At 39.7% G+C, this 23038-nt stretch overlaps 2 protein-coding genes across 2 annotated transcripts; both read right to left on the minus strand.

Annotated features, from left to right (window-relative positions):
• On the minus strand, positions 1 to 12957 carry LOC114465425 (putative adenosylhomocysteinase 3). Its single transcript, XM_028450425.1, has 3 exons — positions 12597 to 12957; positions 464 to 632; positions 1 to 383 (listed from the first exon to the last, which is right to left on the minus strand). Exons 1-2 carry the CDS (start codon positions 12918 to 12920, stop codon positions 534 to 536), a joined length of 423 nt encoding a protein of 140 aa, XP_028306226.1. The 5' UTR covers positions 12921 to 12957; the 3' UTR covers positions 1 to 383; positions 464 to 533.
• Positions 12958 to 14017: 1060 nt separating this feature from the next.
• LOC114465422 (transmembrane protein 209-like) lies at positions 14018 to 22619 on the minus strand. The gene is made up of 14 exons (XM_028450422.1): positions 22182 to 22619; positions 21900 to 21958; positions 20669 to 20800; positions 20387 to 20595; positions 20096 to 20300; positions 19285 to 19460; positions 19109 to 19180; positions 18273 to 18369; positions 17184 to 17309; positions 17008 to 17105; positions 16815 to 16920; positions 16646 to 16743; positions 14464 to 14537; positions 14018 to 14222 (listed from the first exon to the last, which is right to left on the minus strand). The coding sequence occupies exons 1-14, from the start codon at positions 22322 to 22324 to the stop codon at positions 14168 to 14170; spliced, it is 1650 nt and encodes a 549-aa protein (XP_028306223.1). The 5' UTR covers positions 22325 to 22619; the 3' UTR covers positions 14018 to 14167.
• Between the last annotated feature and the right edge of the window lie 419 nt (positions 22620 to 23038).

Genomic DNA, 23038 nt, shown 5'->3' on the forward strand with positions numbered 1-23038 from the left:
TCACCATTTTAGGAATTTCAATAAAATAAAGGTATTTCTCATCCTTGTCAATGAGACGGTGATAAAGACTTTTCAGAGTTATAATCTCCAACATCCAGACCACAGTCTTCATTACTGGATGAGTCGAGGAGTCTGTCCTCACCTCGTCTTCCGTCCTCCTCCTCTTCTTCTTCTTCCGCCTCCTGTTCCTTGCGGGACGTACGCTCTGTTTTGGGCCCATGCAGATTTTCAGGTGACGCGTTAGGTGGTATTTGGTGAGGAAAGCTTTGTGGCACTTCTCGCAGACAAAGTCTCTCCGCCCTTCGTGGGAGTTCATGTGCTTTTTCAGGTGGTTGGTCTTTATGAAGTGTTTGTTGCACTTTGGGCACTGGATCCGCCGTTCGCTGTAAAAACAGTACAGGAACAATAACGATTAATATGTCATAAGAAGGACAGAATTGAGGTGAATGCATGCGTTACGTACTGGGTGTGGGAGAACATGTGCTGTCTCAGGTCTTGTTTTCTGATGAACGCCCGCTCACAGAGGTCACACTTCAGCTTCTCAGAGCCGGTGTGGATGAGCATGTGAGAGGCAACGTGGGACTTCTGGGTGAATGATTTCTCACAAACTGTGCACCTGTAGTTCTTCTGACCTGTTGGGAAAAGTTAGGAATGAAGGCCTTTGACAGATGTCTGCATGGGGATACCAACTGTTATGGCAATTATTATATTCATCATCATATCATCAAATGTGTGTTCAGGTGTACAATTTGTCATGTTTTAATACATGATGACTGCATTACTCTTTGCACTTTTGAACAGCTGTGTCATGTTAGATTAAACAGTACAGATCGTATTGTATCCACAATGCAACACAGAGTCTCTGATGAAGGCCAAACTCAAACTCACATGCAGATATACACGCACACACACACTATCAAGGATAGATAAGAGTGGCGCCCAACCTTCCTCATAATATACACGTCTTCATCATCCTCAAACGTTTCCACTGTTGGGCATCTGACCCCCTCCTTCTCCTCACCTCAGGGTGGAACTTTTTCTGTTATCTGTATAAAAGCTTAAGCTGTGAAACTGTTAGTTAGTGGGTCTTGCTTTTTGCTCTACCAGGAGCCTTTTGACCATCCTTGTTGGGGCCTGCCTTTCATTCTACAGGATGGAAACTTCTTTTTTTTACTCCTTTTTAATTTAATTTTATAATAAATCTTTTTTTATAAAATCATCATGCTTCGACTGGACTCCATCATTCAACCAGACATAAGCTAGCGTGGCAAAGAGCCATTGGGCTACTGTGATATACATTTTTGGTCATACCGCCCAGCCCTAGCCAGGGTCATGTAGAAGTTTAGGAACACTTTGAGAACCCTTCTGATGAACTGGTTCAGGAATTTGAAACAAGGTGGAACTCAACGTTTTTCAATGCTAAAATGCCTTTATGAGCACTTGGATCTCTCCCAACTAATGTTATTCCATTAACTTGTGTTGACTATAATGAGACGGTGACTGAGTACCTCAAAATGTCCCGATACAACTTTTTCATTTCTGATACGATGCCAATCTTGTGACCTTGAATATTGGCCGATACCGATTGTCAGGGCAAAAATTGTTAGTTATGATTCTTAACATATTTACTCATAGACCTTATTCTTTTTAAGGTTTTAAGTTGAGACTTTTCATTTCTGCTGTCTCATGTTTTCTGCTCTCTTCTCGAGGTCAGCTTCCCAAAACACATCTTATCCCTCAGACACAGAGGCGTCACACACTCACCCAATACACATCCATTCATACACACAAACACCATACACGCACACACCTCCAACACTCACGACAATCAGGAGATACCAGAGAACTGGTTGTTTTGACCTAAAGAAGAAACTGTCTCTTTTCACCCTCTTCTTTCACCTCCTCCCTGTCCTCTTTATCTCCTGGGGGGAGGAGGGAGGGGGACTGAGGGGGAATATATGCGATGAGTTAGAACTGTGGGCCACTTGATCATCGGACGTCCGCCCGGGGCGGTCACTAATTTTGTCCATCTTTGTACTCCTTTTTATTTAGTTTTATAATAAACCTTTTTTATGAAATCATCAATGCCTCGCCTGGACTCCATCACTCAACCAAAGCAATAAATCATGTCTCCAAATGAGGTCAACCGCAAATTTGCCGTGACAAATTGGCGTCACGAACAGGATCCATCTTCTACTCTGGGGGGCTTCTGCCGTGGACCAGCACCGGAGAGTGGACGCACTTAAAACCCCAAAGCCAGTTTTTATGGCATGGGACTTCCGAGTCTGCCCCGCGGTGGTCTGCCCCTCGGACAGAGACTGGACCACGAACCATCGTTTGATCCTCAAACACCAATTCGGACTATTAAGGCAAAGCTGCCTTTTTTTTATATATATATAAATTTTCATTTACATATATATATTCGCTCTGTGTTGATAGAAAGGCAACCAGTCGAGCACTGTATTGATTTTCATCATTCTGGAGGTTCTCTCCTCTTTCAGCTGTTCTGTGTTTTGACGCAGTGAAAGGACTGCCATGAGAAAGGGCTCAAATGGTTGAAGTTCTTTGCTTTTTAATACTATAAGTTCCCTATATTTTTCTTCGGGCTCGGATATTTTTGTTCAGGCATCTAGTACGGCTGGTCATTATTTACTTTGGTTTTATTCAGGCACCTCCACGGACAGCCTGTGAGGTCCTGACCATAGGATAGAAAGGCAACCAAAGTTTCCAAAACACCCCGGTGCCATGTACTGAGTTCACCTCTGTACCGATATCAGAATAGATTAAAACCCCAACCCTAACCTAAACTGTAGTGGAGACTACAGGGAGTAAAACACTGATAATGGGAATCAAACAGATGAAGAATCCAATAAAAAAATAATATATGCATGCGCATATACAATCTTGGTATGATGTGAACTCAGATCATGACTCAGATCGGCAAGCTTTCAGTGAGTTTTACTTCTTTCTTATCTTTGTTTTTATTTTGTTTAAACGTGTGAATGGAATCAGACTTCTCCCTTTGGTTGTTTGGCTTTAATGCTTTCATTTTAGACGAGAGTCGGCTGCTGTGTTTTCTGTGCGCTTTGGTTTTTTTTCTCAGCTGAACGTGCGGACGTGTGGCACGGGGAGGCACACACACACACACACACACACACACACACACACACACACACACACACACACACACACACACACACACACACACACACACACACACACACACACACACACACACACACACACACACACACACAGAGAGAGAGAGAGGGAGGCACACCCACACACACTGACACCTTCAACCCTTATGCTAATGAAATGTCAACATCATTCAAAGGACCAAGCTTCAGAAAGAAATCGACTATCAAAGGACTCAACTCTCCCATTCAGCAAAGCAATGCTGCAACAAAATAACTCGCTCAGTCCCAAGTCAACTCTTCATCATCTATGGAATGGGCCACATGCCAATGCTGGGATTAACACATCCTGCCCCATCATCAAAGACTGATAACCTGTGGGCATCGGAGTTGGTTGGACACTCCCCCACCAATGAGTTGCGGGTTAAACGCCACGATTACTGCCTGAATGATGGGCAGCAACTGCAGACTGATCACACGTCTGCTGGAACATCTTCACCAAAAAAAGACACTGTTTCAAAAGCCACGAAGATACCAAGCCATAAGAAGTCCACCACAGCCTTTGGTGGTAGTGCTATATCACTTTAGCCTTGAACTTTGGCATGGGGGGGGGGGGGGGACAACTAGGAAATAGCCAACAAGCTTCTCCTTCGATAGGACAATACTAACCCCTCTATTTTCTGACTGTACGCTAGATTATTTTGTTTTCATTTATTCTCTCACACGCTTTGAGATACACTTAAAAGAAGGTGCTCTAAGCAGACAGACCAGACATACAGTCACACACTCACGTTCATAACTATGAGCTGAAACACAGGACCACCCTAACTTCACACAGAACCGTTCTGTTAGCCACATAAGACCATGTGTGCCCATCATTTATCTTTGCTTTTATTCATTATGTTGCTCATTTATTTACACTGCTTTTGCCTTTATGAGAAAAAAACAAACAAAAGGGAAGAAAATAGTGTTACTAATAGGTTTGTTTTTGTTTGATTTTCTTTCCTTTTATTTTCTCATTGAGGGGAGACCCCCACAATGCAAGATATGGTTACATCCGTTGAAGAAAGAGCCCTCTGTTGCCTCAGCTTTTGGAGCTGAAGTTTTTATTTTTTTATTCTTTTATTGGCCATGATGTTTTTGAGCTCACGTTTTTTTTTTTTTTTCCTTTGTTATTTCTGAACGATTCTTCTTTTACTCTTTTGTTTTTACTCAATTTCAGGAAAATTGAGACGGAGATTGAGGACTGCAGCCTCAACCAAGTTAACATTTTTGACCGATACCCTCGTAAACAATCTGTACCTTACCCTTTTGAAGCTGCTTGCGACAGACAGCCTAGTTCAACATTCATCGTTTTCATTTTGCGTGCCTCCTCCATACCGCGTCGGACTGTCTTGCCGGCCCGAAGCCACTCGACAGCAGGGGGGATACCAAATTTTTCCTGAGAAAACTGTCCCATTAGTTGCTATGAGTACATAGACAATTACTCTTCAAACAAGAAGTCCTGGTTTAATGTGCAGAAAAAGGATAAACCTTGCTAGGGGAAACGCTCTTTGGGGGGTCTTTCTTTTCTGAGAAGCGGAACAATTCCTGGGGAATGCTTCTCTCCCGTACACCATCCTAGACTCGCTGAACATGCGTCATACTGTCTTGCCAGGGGATGGCGGCCCACCTGATTTGATACATGCTTGGTAACCGAATATCATTCTGAACAAATTTCCCAGTCTACGTTCCCTTAGAGTGAGGGTTGTTAAAGGCTGGCTCCGGTCCAGTTAAAGTTGAATAATATTAGAGGTGCCCAAAAGTCCTGGCAGTTGTGCAAAGTTTTCCCCCGGTTGCAGACCGAGGTTGAGTTAAATTCCCAAGCTCTTAATTTTCAAGAGTGGTGGTTGAGGTTCCTGCTGATTCAGAGGTTTTTCTTAAATTTCTGGAATTAATGGTGGTTAAGTTAAATTCCCAAGCTCTTAATTTTCAAGAGTGGTGGTTGAGGTTCCTGCTGATTCAGAGATTTTTCTTAAATTTCTGGAAACTAACAGCGGTCGAGTTTTCCCCCGGTTGCAGACCGGGGTTGAGTTTGGTTATTAGTGCACGGCCGTGCCATTCCTGCCTGATCAGCAGATAGCAGACTGTCAGTACTACCATGGGCAATAATCTAAGTGTAGACTCCGCCAAGGCGGAAGTAAAAAGGAGCGTACCTCTTATCAATCAGATGATACCAGTGAAAAGCAATTAATTAACGCTAAAAGGTTGCCAAGCATGGGGGGACAATAAGAGCTCATTGACCCCGAGAGAGGAGGTGGACTGGCTATCGCCGCTGGTGGGTTAGATGAGGCCTATATTCTACTTAGACACTATGCAGCGAAACCTTGTGAATGCATGGACGTGAAAATTGAGGCATGAACGTGTGCGGTGCATGAATGACTGAATGATGACACGTTACGTATGCCTGAGAGAACCGCGTTGAGTGCGAATGTGCCGTGGACGTGTCATTGAGTGATTGACCGATGAATGGCTGTTTGACTACACATGTTCCTCTGTTTCACCTTCCTTTCCTCCTGGGTTTTGATGCACTAGATCTTCTCCCTGTTTTTGCCAATCATGTAGTGGGGTGTTCAGATCTCACTGCTGCTTGTTAATAGAATTATGGTTTTAGGCCTTGGGCCTTCTAAAAAGTTTACCAGGTTTTAAAGGTTATTTTTCTGGGTGTTTAAAAACACCAAACGACGTTTTTAATATATAATACCACTTTCAGTGGAATGACTGGCTTTGACCTTGATTGACCTTACTGTTCATGTTCAGTGTCCATGTTTTTGTTGTTGTATGTGTATACTCGTTGTTGTGTACACTTGTCTATGTCTTTGTCTTAGTTGTTGTTATTGTGTTGTTTTTTCCAATATACAGGTCGCTGGCTGTATACTCAAAGGAGACGAATCAAATCCAACTAAAGAAAAGGGATATTTTAAATTATTCATTTAAGTCTTAATGTTATCCTCTTTTTCTGTTCCTGAGTGTTTCCCAATAGAAAATGCCACCGCCTTTTCGACTCCGATCCTGCCTCCTTCAGCCGTCATGCCTGGTCACTGCTTCTTATGATGAAGGATGAGAATTAAAGGGAAGTATTGTCCATAACTATAACTGGGAAGCAAAGGGGAAATAGATTGAAATAGACACGTGACAATATGACATATTGTGGATGTTCTAACATAGTATCTATTCCAGAGACTACAGAGACTTCCAATACAACTGCGAAAGTGGGGACAGATCTTCAAATTTCCAAAGGGAGCGTACAGTTGACCCTGGCTTTGACCTTTATGGCTGAGGAGGAGGAGGTCGAGGAGGCTGGAGGGCACAAAAGCAGGCGGACACAAGAGAGAGGAAAATGGAGACAGATCCAAAATGATCAGATAAGTGATTTTCCAATGATATTTGTCATATGGTTTTAAGAATCCAAATGTATTCTTATGTAAAAAAGGGAAGGGAGAGGGCCAACGTCCCTCTGATTTTTCCACCAGCACTTAGCGTGCAAGACCATAAAACACTTTCACTGGGTTTAGACACTATTAAGGGAAAAATTAAGTGTTCTCAACATTGAGTTGGTGGCCCAATCTGGGTCGCCTGAGATTTAAAAAGGGTCCTCCTGAAATTCTTGATAATTGATTGATATAAGAGATAGTTTAATGTTAAGTAACTTCCAAGCATTTAAGGAAGCTCTCCAAACCGTGCTATGGCTCGTCACTCCTACGAATGGGATAAATACAGAGAGCAAAAGACAATATGATTGTTTGACTCAACTTAACTTTAATTCTGTCTAACCTTAAAGGGCCAATAATCTTGCTTAACTCTGGTTCAGACACAGAATAGGAGACACTTTCGCCACCAATTTACCTTCAAAATTAAGTAAATTACATCTCAAATAATAATTATGAGGGAAAATAATGAAATAAATGAACTGACGAATTCAGCTCTATAAAATAATTAGGTTATTTTATTAGGTGTGGAGTGTTAACATTATTCAGAATAAATAAAGGATAGAATAAGATTTCTCCTTCATAAATAAGAGATAGCAAAGAAAAATATAACAAACAATTTAAATAAATAAATAACATTATTTATTTATTTGGTTAAACTTATTTAGTTTTCTCACATCTCCATGTCTCCCAATTGTATGTATTCATCTTGAGAAGACATGTAGTCACACTCCACACTTCTCCGTCTGACTTGCATGTCCTTGTAAACAGTGGTTCTCAAATTGTTGCTTCTCACCAGGTATCAGCGTACCACTGGTAGTAGACGTACCACAGTTTGAGAATCACTGCAACTCCAGCTATGCTTCTCCTTGCTCCAGGAAAGGAGAATCGAATTAATACTTCCTGCTTTTCTTTCAGCCTCATATTTTCCCACTCACGTGTGAATGGTTTACAGATAACATTGAGCTAGCATGGCTAAAAGCTCACTAACCCACACCTAACCATTGTGTGATTGTGCAGCAGCACCTTTTAGGATCTGAAAAGCTCTCAGATCCTGACCTCTGACCTGTCTCTGCCTTCCTGGAAGCTATAACTGGCACCAGAGCCACACTAACTATTCATTTAGTTAGTTAACTAACCCTAACACCCCTACTCTTTAAACTTTTTATTTTATTTTATTTTATTTTTTGTTTTTTTCCCCCCCCCTCTTTTCTTCTGTTCAGGTACCAACCGAGCCCAAGAGAGGTTGCCAGGTGTGTGGAGACTACCCTTCCTCTGACAACAACTGATCATCTACACGATATTCGGCCTAAAGACTTCGTGATCATCTACAACCCGAGACAAAAAGGGTGGACCGACCGAAGGTGGATCGGCCCTTTTCAGGTTCAACTGACGACACACACGGCTGTGAAGGTCGCAGAGCGAGCCATGTGGATTCACGCATCACACTGCAGGAAGGTGCCAACACAAGCTGACCCTGATCTTGAGGCGACTGGTCCAACGGAGGAAGAACCAACATTACCACTGATCGAGGAACCGCAGTAAGGAGGTGCGCCTTCGGGAGCAGTTTCTTCTTTTCGGGAGCAGTGCTTTGATGAGCTTTTGTTTGCTTTGAAAGTTGCAAACGAAAGGAAAAAGGAAAAGACCTCGGGGGGTCACGGGCTGACCTTTCTTACGGGGCATACGATCTGTTGAAGCCTTTGAAATCCAACCTTGAGGACATCATGGGAGAAAAGAGGTCACAAGCCTTTCTCGCTGTGATTGAAGAGGTCACAAGCCCTTCTGTTTATGCCCCAGAAGCAGGCTGAAATCATGCCACCATTCTGTCGTTTCATGTCACTCGTGTTCTGGCCATCGATTGGCGCGATGGTCCTGTCCGCAATTCAGTACTCTTCTGGCTCCTGGCCTCCAAGGGGGCAATCGAGGACACTGGACTTGAACCAATGAATGCAAGTGTTGTTCCTAATGTGAATGTTTCCTTTTACAGGGTTACTAATGCTAGCAGAAATAAACGTTGGATAGACGACATCGCCCTGCATGACACTTTAGCTGCGACCGATGTTACTCATCCGTTTTTCACGAACACCTGGTACCGATACGCGCACTATCAAGCTAAAAGTAGAAGCCTATCCAACTGTTATGTTTGCTCTTACATGCCTGTGTCATCAACAAACCCCCGCTTAACCGCGATACCAATGGATGCTTCCGACTCCTTTTGTTATTTGTCTTACTCTAACTTCGGAATGGGGGACCCCAACCGTTGTTTTAAACAGCAGGTAAAAAAAAAAAACTGGCTACACCGCGATGAGACGTCATCCACTATGTACGTAGATTACACGTGATCCACACTTTTTCCCTTCTGTTTCGCCAGAAATGGAACTCATAAACTAGGCCAGATTCCCGGTCACAATGGCAATTATACCCTGGGTCCTGAATGCAACACCGCACATAATTCACACACGTGCCCACGTTCAAACACCCGGGACTAATGGCACGTTCAATTTAGCAAATGGGTTTTGGCTATGCAGTTACAGACTGTATACACACCTCCCCCCCAACTGGGATGGTGTGTGTGCACCCGTGCATGTGACTGATCACACATACGTAGTCTCAACTATTCCCCTTTCGTCACGACGAAAACGCGAATCCCACACTCCTTTGGGCTTTAATCCACACGACGCGATCTGGGGCACAGACGTTCCCCCTGAACATAAACTGTGGATGACAGGCCAGAAAGTTACTTATTCGCTGTTTCCCTGGGCTGGTGTGGGCAAAACACTGCTGCGCGTCGAAACCTTAGACTACAGGTTTAAGTCCTTCGTTAACGCGTCATTTTGGCCCTTACTGGCCTCTCGGGGGAAATCACGAATATACGCTTAATGGTCCTACAAAATAGAATGGTCTTAGACCTACAGACCGCAGCCAAAGGAGGCGTTTGCGCAATGGTAGGTGCATCTTGTTGCAGTTTTATCCCGAATAATACCGCCGACGGTCAGATTATCCCAGAGGCAGTCAAAAACATTTCCAGGCTACGCGACGCCATGAACAAAGACCGCCACAGCCGTATAACCCTACCGCCGCCGGAAGTCCAGCCTGAAGTGTTTATGATGCGTGTTTTTGATGTCTCAGATGATGACTCTGCTTACTGATGACACCTACATATGTTTTTGTTGCTATGCTGTGCTGATATTTTTACCATGTGTGTTTTTGCTACTAGTGATATATATATATATATATATATATATATATATTCCAGATTCATTGCCGTGATTGCCAATGATTTTAGTAGCTAAGGATATTTGATTGTATTGTGCATATGACCTTGTCTCAAGTAATATTCATTATGTGTTTATGGGGTTCTTTGCCTTTTCCTCCTTTCTTCCTGTTCCAACCTTGGGGATGCCTGTGTCCCCTGTAAAACAATGCATATATCCATAGTGTTATGACGGTGTCAGTATCGTTTGTCCTACAGACCACGAGAGGTTGAGCTACAATTCCACTAACTTTTTTGAGTAAGTTTTATGTGTTTTAGGCTGTGCTTTGCTAAGGTTAAACATTTTCACTAACTAATTTTGCTTCTTTTTTTATGTGTTGGACTTTGTCCAAAAAGGGGGGATTGTCAGGGCAAAAATTGTTAGTTATGTTTATTAACATATTTACTCATAGACCTTATTCTTTTTAAGGCTTTAAGTTGAGATTTTTCATTTCTGCTGTCTCATGTTTTCTGCTCTCTTCTCGAGGTCAGCTTCCCAAAACACATCTTATCCCTCAGACACAGAGGCGTCACACACTCACATGTCACACATACACACCCAATACACATCCATTCATACACACAAACACCATACACGCACACACCTCCAACACTCACGACAATCAGGAGATACCAGAGAACTGGTTGTTTTGACCTAAAGAAGAAACTGTCTTTTTTCACCCTTTTCTTTCACCTCCTCCCTGTCCTCTTTATCTCCTGGGGGGAGGAGGGAGGGGGACTGAGGGGGAATATACATGATGAGTTAGAACTGTGGGCCACTCGATCACCGGACGTCCGCCCGGGGCGGTCACTAATTTTGTCCATCTTTGTACTCCTTTTTATTTAGTTTTATAATAAACCTTTTTTATAAAATCATCAATGCATCGCCTGGACTCCATCACTCAACCAGAGCAATAAATCATGTCTCCAAATGAGGTCAACCGCAAATTTGCCGTGACACGATCCAATATCAGCATTAATCATTTATACTTGTATTCATTGTTTTGTAGTGTGGAATGTCAGAAAAGGCTTGATCAGGTGATATTACTCAAACAGAGAACAATAGTGAGCAACAGCAGAAAAACTGACCAAATTATTATTATCCAATGAGTTACATTTATACATTTTAACCTGAAACAAAACAATATTCTGAATAATAAATAAAACCTAAATTAGAAGATACTGAAAAATAACCTCAATAAATCCAATTAAAATATATTATTATTTTGGGGATTTCAGATGCAGCCAGATAACATTTTCTTTTGTTGATATCGGACCATTATCCGATATAAATATCAGATATCGGTCCGATATCACCCAGAAAACAAATATCGGATTTTATCGGACTGCATCTAAAATCTCCGATATATATTATATTATATTTATTTAATTGTAGAATACTGTAGATATTATTTTGAAGGTTAAAATTAATGTAACCAATTGGTTAATAATAAATGGGTCAGTTTCTCTAATACCTACTGTTACTGACTATTGTTCTCTGTTTGAGTAACATCACTTGATCAAGCCTGTTCTAACATTCCACACTACAAAATAAGTAATAAAAGTATCGGATCGATATCGGTCAATATGCAAGGCCGCAATATCGGTATTGTATTGGAAGTGAATAATTTGTATGGGGACATCCCGAGAGACAGCCTTACTAGCAAAAGTTACAACAGAACTTTCCGAAGATAAGAACGTATCTGCACCGAAAGTCACACCCAACATAAATTCACGAAGAAGTTCTCATCCCTGATCAAAACATTAGGGTCCTGGCAATCGCAATAGTTCTCCACCCAAATCTCAAATATTAGCATTTGTTTTTTAAACCATTACCCAGGAAGTCATGGGAAATGTGGATCAGTGCTGAAGAGTTGTTTTTTTTATTTGTCTGTTCTTTAGTCAATAAAAAAATTAAAAAAAAAAAAAAAAATCAATGAAGTTACAAGTAAAGAATAATAATTAAAAAAACAAAAAAAACCCTGTCTCAATTCATTGCATTTTGTACTCATGCTTTTTGGGTGTGTCCGTGCATACGTATAAGTATCGGTATCAGTACTCGGGATATGCAAGTATCCAGACTTATAAGATCCGGTATCGTATCAATATGGGAAAAAGTGGTATCGGTGCACTGGGGAAAGTTTTTAGGCAACTTTTGACTCCTTAATTAGAAGTTATAAGTCGGTCAAAAACGACTTTGATCCAATGATAAGGAAGCACAAATACACATATTATAGAACTAGGAAATATTGTCAAATATATATATTTATATGTAAAACCTTTATTCCGATCTACAACATATACGAATTACAGTTTAAAGTATTTGCCTTTACTTTTCTTTATATATGAAGTGCAATGGGATGCCAAACGTTTCACAATATCAATCACTTAAATTACTTCACAGAATTGATTTATTGAATCAAAAAGCTTCTGTTTCTCCATCATTACAAACAATGTAAACTCCTCAGTGTAGCGTCACAACTTCATTTAAGGCTCCATTACGGACAGTGTTGTCTTCCACAAGTGTGTGTGTCAGTGATTTAGTCTGAATGTCAGCTAAAACGATGCTACGTGTACTAAAGTGTGCCCTGCTGTCAGTCCAGCCACCATACACGGCAGTGTATCATTAAAGGCTTTAGCTGGCACCGCTGAATCAGCTCCAGCTAAGTGGTTAGCGTCCAACCACAATGCCAGCGTTCACCCAGCAGCCCTCACTGCGGCTCGGCTCGGCTCTCTCACCTTCTTCATCCGCGGAGCCTCGGCCACGGTGCCGTCCCGGTTCACGAAAGCCTCTCCGCCGTTCTGCTGCGGGTCCGGGCGCTTCATAGCCGAAGCCTGGGGCATCTTTGCGGGGTTTGGGGTGAGCAAACCCAGGCTGCCCTCCCCGGGTTTGACGGAGGGCTCAGCCATGGGGGACGTGCCGGCCTCGTGTGGGTCGTTTCTGGGGATCTTCTTGCCGTCCGACGTGGGTGTCATCGGGGATCCGGCCGGTAAGTCTTTACCGGTTGGGACGTCTTTGAGATCGACCTCTGCCATTTTCGCTGCCACAACCTGGACTGACATCGCTGCAGTTTCTCAAAGTCCTTTTTCCACTGATAGCAAGTCAAGCGGATGTTAGCATGGTGCATTGTGGGTCATGTAGTTTAATTAAAAACATGTTTAAAGTCCACACAAAACACAAGTAACAGTCGTTATTAAGGCATCTAATCTTAAACGCAAAGCTTTTTATTGGTTCGGTAAATTAAAACGATCAAATGTCAATGTTTTAGTTGCTTATAATCCATCAGAAGATAACACAGGGACTACATTTCCCAGTAAAAAAAGGTACCCTACTCAATGCATTGTGGGAAATTGAGTTTAGATTAGCAAACTACAAAACACCGATTTCTGTCTGTTCAATGCAGTTGTTGCCAAACGACTTCTGTTTTTGTCTTTGGGAGACATTGCTCTACATTTAAATGTACCGTATTTTACATTTAGCAGAAATGTCTTAAATACAAAACCTGCCAAAAAAATAAACATTTTATTTTAAGTATTGGGGGAAAAAAAACGTTAAGTTCTTCCTCACAACTCAAATATTTTAGTTCCATGAAATATAAATTAGTCTTTCCATACGCTATAAAGCTAAGCCTGCTAATGAAATAAAAAACATTTAATTACTGGGTTTAACAATTTAATGCTAATTTATGCGTTTCCTTCTGTAGCTCATAGGTGTTTAACCTCTCCAGTCCTAAATGAGGATGAGAACATGTAATTTAAATGGTCATGATGCTGCACATGATACCACTTTATGCCAAAACTCGTGCATTTGTGCATCAGAGGAGAATGTTAAGGTCAAATAGTATAAAATGAACAACACTGCCACCAAGTGAAACCCAAAAACACTTCAATACAGATCTGTAAAGAGGACACAACACACTAAAGTAAGATTGTAAAATCTTTAATTTTTACATTTTGAGACATTTTCCAAAAATAAACACACAAAAATACATGGCAACATTCATGGGAGTTTGTAACGTTAACGAATGGAAATTAAAAATAAAAACTAACAAGCAGGTAAATGTGACTAAATTGACTCGTGTGCTTTGTTTTCTTATGACGACGGGTCCATTTTTATTCAGACACATGGCAGGAGTGTCCTCTGTTTTTTTTCTGTTGAAATAATAATCACTTACACAAACAAGCAGATAAAAATGGAGCCAACACTATAAAAAAGGCCAGTTGTACAGCATCTTTTTCCTTTAGTTCGTCCCTTATAAGGACGTCCTCAGCTAGTAGCACCTGCTTCAGTTTTTGTCAAAAAAAGTCCATTAGTTTTCAAATATCCATAAGATGTTGACACCCGACAGGCCCATGGTCACTCTCCTAAAAAGCAAAATAAAACAGACATAACAAACTGATCATTTGTGAAGTTATACAACGATGAATAGTAGCAATAAAATGTGTTTAATGTACCTTTTAGGTCACACAAACTATCTATACACACGCAATTAGGACAGTTCATAATTCAAATCTTTTAAAAGAAAATGACCAAAACTCATGCTAATTCAATCTTTAAAAACATGCTTTATCACTTTGCATTGACATTAGAGATGCTGTAACTCACCCCAGCATTGCAGACTCTTTGCACTTAATCACGTAGAGGAACATGAGGACTGTGTGGAACAGATTGTTTCTGCCCTGTAATAGAAATCCAAAAGAGTTCATGTCATGTCACCATAATGAAAGTTTAAAAAACACACATAACATCCTATAATGTCACTAAAGATTACATCACACGTTTAGACGATTGGTTTTTTTCTTTGACGCAGGCTGTTGCTAACAGGCTAAATATTATAACGCCTTTAACAAAACAAACTGCTTTTAGTACAGAAAAAATAACCTTAATTTAGTGAAGGACAACAGTAATCAAAAAAAACATTAATCTAAATTTTCAAAAGATATGGTGAAATAAGCCTTTTTGAAGTAGGATGAAATGTAATTTTAGCTGCACTACATAATAAAGGTGTAAGAAAACATTTATTTGGTGATACGTTGTGATATTTGCACAATTATCACAAAGGATGTAAGGATTAATCGTAAGGCAGTTAAAAATCGATTCATAGGTATCACGGTTCAAATCGATGCTCTGACAATTGAATCGCAGTACTTTTTTTAAACAGCAGAGCGCTATATATTTATCCTTCTCGCCTAAAAGCGTAGGAGGCGGGCAGAATCTGCTACTACTTACTTTCTGGCCGCCATCTACTCTTAAACATGTTCATAAATGATTCCTCACCCCTTTAGCACCGAAAGAATATCTGTAATATTACGTGAATATCTGTAAAAGTCACGTTTTTCTACGAGTTCTGACTGCAAGGATATCTGCATGCCAACAGACCACTGGGTTACCAGCGCCCTCTGCTGGTCCAAACAAATATCTGACGTAAATACAGTGCAGACTTTTTTTTTTTAAAGTCCAATTGTTAAGGCACAAAATACATTTTCAGTTTAACTTTTAAAAAGAAAAACAACTATCATGTAGTTTTGCATTGTTTACTATAGAATCAGAATTTGAATTAATAGGCTTCTTCTTCATTTGTATCATTCCTATATTTATTTCATTCAAGATTTATTTTTAGTTAAATTGCATTGTTTTGAATAGTTTATCAAGGGATTCTTTTGACAATTAAATATAAAAGGAAAACAGCAAAGTATTTTCTAGTTTTTTCCCCCCCAAAAATAAAGGAATATTTGTCTACATTCCGATTTTGTAAAATAAATTGTGACAGAATCGTATCAGGAGTTGAGTGAATCGTTACATCCCTAATAATCACATTGATACAAATTTTTTTTTCCAAAATCATGTTTTTTTTTTTAACCAAAAAACCCAAAAACATTTAATTGTGCAAATATATGCATAGCACGTAAACTACCTCACTCCTCACTGCATTGTAGCTTGGCCATTGATTACACTTTATTTCATTAAAACATACTGTACATGTTTATAGATGTATGGTTACTTTTTTTTTTTAAATAATTCAAGAATGTAACATAAACAGAATCTGTTGTAGAAGCAAAAGTTAAACTTTTTTGAAAAATGTAATTTGACAGTTTGATATACATTTATTTTTGATATTAGTACTTCAATTACAGTTAGCTACATTTCACCTGTTCCCGCAAGTTTAAATTTCTTTTAATACATTTTATTTTAAAATAAAAATGTGTAATTATTGATATCACAATGTGTATTCTATTGGGCTATATCGTATCATGAAATGTTAATTGTATTGTCAGATTCATGGCAATGGACACCCCTACTACATAAGGCTGCACCATTATTGCCAAAATGATAATCACAATTATTTTTGATCAATATTGTAATCACGATTTTCATGTTAGGTAAAAATCTGTGTTATAACACTATTTTTGAACAAACAATATGTGTACAGTTTACAGTGCAAAATTGAGCTTTAAAATGGAACTACACAAATAATTATTTTTTTTAATTAACCTGAGAATTTAAAATGTACCAAAGGCAAACTGAATAAACACACTATTACAGAGTGCAGAGCCCTTGTTTTAAATGTAAATATTGCCAACAATCAGGTTAATTTAATCGTGGCAACCAAAATCATGATCACGATTAAAATTCGATTAATTGTGCAGCACTACTACTACTACATATGAAACGTGTTGAAAACCCATGTGGATTTCGGGAGTAGTAAATTACTAAATAATTAGATTTCTGAGCACGATTCACTAATAAAAACAATAGATATAAAGAAAAGCATGGGAGTGGCTGTCACCTTAGGGAGACTCCAAACGCGTCCTTGGTAAATGAGCTGGTAATGTGGAGGAGTTGTGCTGCTTTGGTGGATGCATAACAGGTTCTCCTTGGTAACATCTGTCAGACCAAAACAAATGATAGACATTAAAATCATTCTGACCACATTCAGTGCTTTAGCATTTCTCTACCTGGTTTGTCTGGTGTGTGACTGAAGTGCTGAGAGGTAAAGGGCTTCCCGTATGGGTGTGGGGGCAGCATGGAGTCCAGGTACGTGCACAACACATGCATGAGGATCTGAGAGAGAATCAACAGTTAGTGGCCAGATACTTTTTTTTTTTTTTTTTTAATATTGCACTTGTTCATGTCCGAGTGGCGACTCACAGCACAGTCAGTTGGGAGGTCTGTGTCCCACTTCCTGTTCTTTAGGTCACCGCCTCTATTCCAGTGAAAGGAGCTCATGCAGCCGCTGTGTGCTAGCTCTGACAGCAGAAAACAAAGCATTCAACACACAAATACAACAAACAACACTAACACACAACCTGCACTGCTCCACTTACCTTTGATTCTGTCCACCAGATACTCCTGGTTGGGTGTGATGTCCAGGTACTGGACTAATGAGTTAAGGGTGGGAATAATCGAGGCTTTCATAACTGATGCCTGTTTCAGACTGCTGATGCTGGCCTCTGTGGAAGGAAGGCAGGGATTCATTCAGTGTTTTTCAACCCTGGGGTCACCTAAAATGTCTAGTAACTCATTTTTACAAAATTAATAAAAACGATTATTCCTTTTCAAATTAAAACACCACACACAATCTCAAACAACTGTATTATTCTATACTTTCACTTCCTCAAATATGAATCTAGTTAAAAAGAAAAACACAGTATAAATATATGTGAGCTGATGCATCTCGTCACTATAGTGCTGCTCATAATAACTATATCACAAACATAGTCAAAAACAAATTTAAAAAAAAAAAAAAATAAAGGTCTAGCATCATACTCTACTTTTTATGTATTCAAAATAAATGAAAATCTAAATAAATTATAGTGCTGTCAAACAATTACATTTTTTAATCATGATTAAAAAAAACATGATTTTACTGAGTTATTTGCGATTAATATTAATAATTGCTTTGTTTTTTTTGCTGGAACTGCATATTGTGTCCTGGCAATATAAATTGAACGTATTAGTAACTTTGTTCCAGCAAATGTATTGTGTAAAACAACATTAAAGTTTCAGTGTTTGTTCAAAGTGCCTTTTTAACAAATGCTTCCTTTATAAGGAAGCAGATATTTTTTAATATAAACTGGCATGTTTTGGATCGTTGGCGCTGGCATTACACCTGTTGGTTTTATTTATGAGTTTCAGGAACGTACGCAAATCTTTTGTCATCCTTTTGTTTCTTCCTCAAGTCTTTACAAGCAGGGGAACAACAATAAAAACTACACTTCCCAAAGATGAAAAAATACACTATGCCTCCACTTCCCATAATGCATCATCATTTAAGGTCACACCAAGCCGACAACTGTTTAAACTAACCTCTGATGAACCATAGACGCCTTAAAAAGACTTAAGAAAACTTAAGACAGTGTCATTGTTAAAATCATCCAACATTAAAGCTTGGAATCAATGAGGAGCTGGTTTACCTCCAATCTGCAGCTCTGGACAGCCCATCCTCCTGAGCTGACTGTTCACTGAGTCGATCTCCTTCACTATGGGAACCAAGATAGTGTCACTGATCCACTGCAACGGACAACACACAAAGGACACACAAATTGAACTAATGCAGATTAGAGCTGGGAAATATATTGTCATTCAAGATATATCAAGTTTTCTATTTTGGCAATATCAAAAATGTCATCTATATCGAGATATAGCCCTATTTTTTTTTTTTTTTACTTGTTTTGATTTATACAATCAACATACAAATGTTATTCATAGAGTACAGTCAAACAGTGTTTCCATATTTCTGAGATACAAATTTAAGCTTATTTTGTATTAAAATACGCATTTTAGGAGTCACTGCTTTCACTACTTCTCACAAAAACATTAAAATTACAGTTGGATGATCACTGAGTGCATCCTAACCCAGACCTAACCCTAAACAAGCCACACTACTGAACTCACTCACACGTGCTGTCCCTTAGAGGACAAAAAGAAAAGTAGGACATATTGTGCAGCTATTTTGTTAATAAATGTGTCTGTGTGGCATTTTTCATCAGCAAATTTAACCCAGAATTGTTTTTCTGAGAAGACTTTGAGTTAAAAATATCAAGGTTTATATCGTATATTGCCATTTTCAGAAACAATATCAATATGAGTTGTGGTCCATATTGCCCAGCCCTAGTGCCGATGTTTAATGACCACACTGTGCAGCATCACTTGCCTCTTTACAAACACGTGCTGCTGCTTTTTGATGCATGTGATATATTCAACCTTTTCAATCTGGTTACACTTTTAAAGCCTGAAAGAAACTACTTACATTTCTGAGTTTGGCCGTCCAGCTATCAATACGATCCATCACTGAGCAGCTCGCTGTGATTCGAGCCCACACCTACAAACCAGGAGGACGTGTTTAATACGTTTATTCATTACAAATATGACATTTTTCATGACCTCCATGAGGCTACAGTAAATATCAATGTCTGAGCTACTGACCTCCTCTGCAGCCTGTTCGGAGCCCAGGTCTGTTTCGTCCTTGTTTGCTGATGGAGCCTGGGGGCGACAGGCAGGCTGGTAAAGGAATTTTCTCAGGCTCTGAGCATAGTCTCCCATTGTACGGTTATAGTTCCAAAACTTTGGTCTGTGGCTCTGAGACACCGACTCTGGACTGCCTGCAGAGGAAACCCAGCATCCATTTATTACAGTGCAGTGGTTAAGTTCATACAGCCTAGAGCATGGATATCTTATAGCAATGTTTCTCAAAGAGGGGAATGGTGATATGACAGGTGGGGTGCAACAAACAGGAGGCAATTTTAATCAACAAAGATCATTAACACTAAACAAAATGCCTACACACAAATAACCAAATGAAAAGCCTTAAAATTAAAAGAGCATTAAATTATGAGATTAGATATGCGACCAGGAACAAAATGTGATAGAACTAAAGTGCCAAAAATAAAAGGAATTTTTTTCTTTTTTTGTTTTCTGAAGCTTTGTGTCTCCAAAAAATTATTTCTTTATTTCCTGTATTTTTAAATACTGCACTTTTGCATTTGTTTTTTTTAATGCAGGCAATTCGTTCACCTTCATTCACAGTGGGGAACACCCAAAAAAGTTTGAGAACCACTGTCTTATAGCAAGGAAATGATGAGCTGGATTCCATCCAGATTGACACAAACAGACATTTATCTTTATATTCCTCATGCATGTTTGGTGCTGGCGTGTCTATTGTCACCTGGATTAATTCCTTAAATTCCTCTAGTCCTGCTCTAATTGTTCACACGTTGAATTCTTTTAAAGTACTAACCTAGCTGGCTTTGATGGCTTTTCTCTTCCTCCGAGCGTAAAAACCTCTCTAAGCTTTTCTGGTCCTCTATGTAGTCCTCTTTGCTTCCAGGAGAGTCAAACACAGAAGGGGAAGTGCGGTACCAATCTCTTTGACCTAATCCCTCCGCTGAACCCAAACTGCTCTTATAGGGAGAAGAGCCTGAGGAAGGACTGTAGTTCAGAACCTGAAGATGACAAAAAATACCAAGCAGTCGTAAAAAATACAATTAAAACAACTTGAGAAATTGATGTAGTAAAACCAAGCACAAACTTTTCCAAAGGCGGCTGAGGGGGAAAAGGCGCCTCCCGCATTGCCTGGTGTTGAAGGGTTGCTAAGAGGAGGGCTGTACCCGCAAACACAGCTGGGGGAAAACTTGGGGCTGATGGTGGCAGGACGAGAAGGGCTGAAGCTCAGCACGCTCTGACCTGGCAGCGGAGTCTCCTTCTTCTCTGGCATCTGGGGCGGAGAGGCCTGGATACCTGGAAAAGATAAGGAAATAAAATTACTTGGTGATTAAAAACATGCACAGTTTTATTCATGAAGGATTCTTACTTGTCTTTCTCAATCCCACGATCTGGTGTTGCTCATGGGTTAAAGAAATAGTAGAAGGCGCCATGGTGTATTTGAAATACTTCCAGAAGTCAAAAAGGGCATTAAGGCTGAAAAGGGAGGCCAACGCTAGTTCTGTGAAAAACAAGGAAAACAAAACATTAATCAACTAGTTTCCTTAATTAATGCTGCAAATTAATCGACGTTGATCAATAGCCCAGCTGATTAAATGCAACTTTAAAGTTATTTGATTTATCCATGTTTACTATTTGTGATACAAGCAACTTTTTTCTTTACATTGTATCCCAGAAATATGATAGTTTGTTCAAGTTTGCCTTCTGTTATTAATCATCAGCTTCACAGTCATTATGTCAGAGGTTCCCAATCCCAACCTTTTTCGTGTTGTGACCCCATTTTGATGTCACAAATGTCCAGCGACCCCAGAGTCATTTTTTGTTTTGTTTATTAAAGTGTGTTAAAAATACAGAGTAGCCAGGATTAGTGCACAAAGTGACAAATGCAGCATCTCAGATATTATTATACTGCATTTTATTTTAACTAGATTTATATTTTGAGAACGTTTAAGCATAGGGTACAGTTATCTGATACTGTATGTATTGTGTGTGATGTGTATATAAAATAGAATTTGAATCTATTTTTATAACTCTTTGTTGTATCAATTACTGGACATTTCAGGAAACCCCAAGGTTGAAAAAAAAAAGACCTTATGTTGACAGTGTTACTAATTAATGTTATTTATTTTAATTTAGTAGTGTTTTGCTTCTTTGTCTTGAATCATATTTTGGGTATTATACAAATTTATGTTCATGTACAGTGTATATATATCCTGTGTATATCATTGTTCTCATTTCAAATATCGACCAATATATCGGTTATTGACAGATACATTGGTATCTACTTTTTAAAACTCCCAAAACCGGTATCGGTATTAGCCTGAAAGATTCCGTATCGGTCTGGCTCGAGTACATGTTCTAAAAACTGTAAGATAAAAGAAGACACTCACTGGAGCAGATGTGTAAATAACACAGACCCTGGGCTTAATTGAATGTTCTCTAACCCTGCTTTATCCTACAGCCCATGCATTTGCGACCACACATGTTGATGTTGAGTGAATATAAGTGTGTTAGTGCGATTTGTCCAGGGTCAAAATCAGTCAAAGACAGACTATAGTGGTCAGGCCAAGCAATATCAATGAATAGCTGTAGTGTCTTACCAATGTACCAGATCGGCCAATAGGTGATACTGTAGTATCTGCTCAGCAGGTTTCCTGACCTGATAGAGGAAAGTCAGAATCAGAAAAGTTCATTTAGCTAAGTACAGTTTTAAAAAACAGCATAATAATGATAGGTATAAAGGATCAGGATAAAGGATACATTATTTCTTTTCTCTTTTTTTTTTCCAGGAAAATAAATATACAAATATAAATATATAAACATATACACAGTGCTGCAGGTAATATTGGTGTTGTTACACACACACACACACAGTGACTTACATTTCAGTGTAAATCATTCCAGCCAAGCAGATGTTAAGAACAGCCCAGGCCAGAACCACAGGCCGACTCAGCTCCTCCCTCTTCATCCTCAGCGCCCTGTCTATCAAACTAAGAACCCCCTCCTTTTGGGGGGTCATCATCATTTTATCCCGCTTATCAGGCTGGATGAAAAGAACACAAAAACCACACAGAGGGCTTTTCCACCAAGGACACGGGCTTTTCGTTTGAAACTTCAGATGGAGCTAGAGCTACTTCGAAGCTTGTCGTTTAGTTGAAAGAATCGCTTTGATGTTCCATCGTGGATGGTTTGAAAGCAGCGGTACTTTCGAACCACGTCCTTGCGTCACCACAATACGTCAGTACGTCACTGATTCAAATGATTAGGATCGTTATCAGGCTTCTGCAGAGCTGGATGAGGAGTTGATCATTTGAATCAGGAGTGTTGGAAGAGGGAAACATCTAAAACATGCTGGATAGTGGCCCTCGGGGACCGGAATTGGACACCCCTGATCTATGCATACGCAGCCCCCCTCATTGGCCAGTTGAGGTCACGTGACAGGTGCGCCACGTGACTTAAAGCTCCGTCAGTTTTAATTTAGCTCATATTTATTTTTTAGCTACCCCGCAAACTTTTTTATTTTAGCCCTATCCCAGGAAATACCCTAAAATGTTTGTTTTCGTATATGTATTTTTAAAGTTGGAATTTGCCACGTTAAATATGTTAAAATGAAAAAATATATTTGACTAAAGTGGGATTCAAACCCACAGCAGAGGAAGGAAGAATCCTTGAGTCAGGCGCCTTAGACCATTCGGCCATCCTGACACGGTGAAAAAACACAGGCACATTATGTTTATGC

The sequence above is a fragment of the Gouania willdenowi genome, chromosome 6, assembly GCF_900634775.1.
Source record: "Gouania willdenowi chromosome 6, fGouWil2.1, whole genome shotgun sequence".
In the NCBI taxonomy this organism is placed as follows: domain Eukaryota; kingdom Metazoa; phylum Chordata; class Actinopteri; order Blenniiformes; family Gobiesocidae; genus Gouania; species Gouania willdenowi.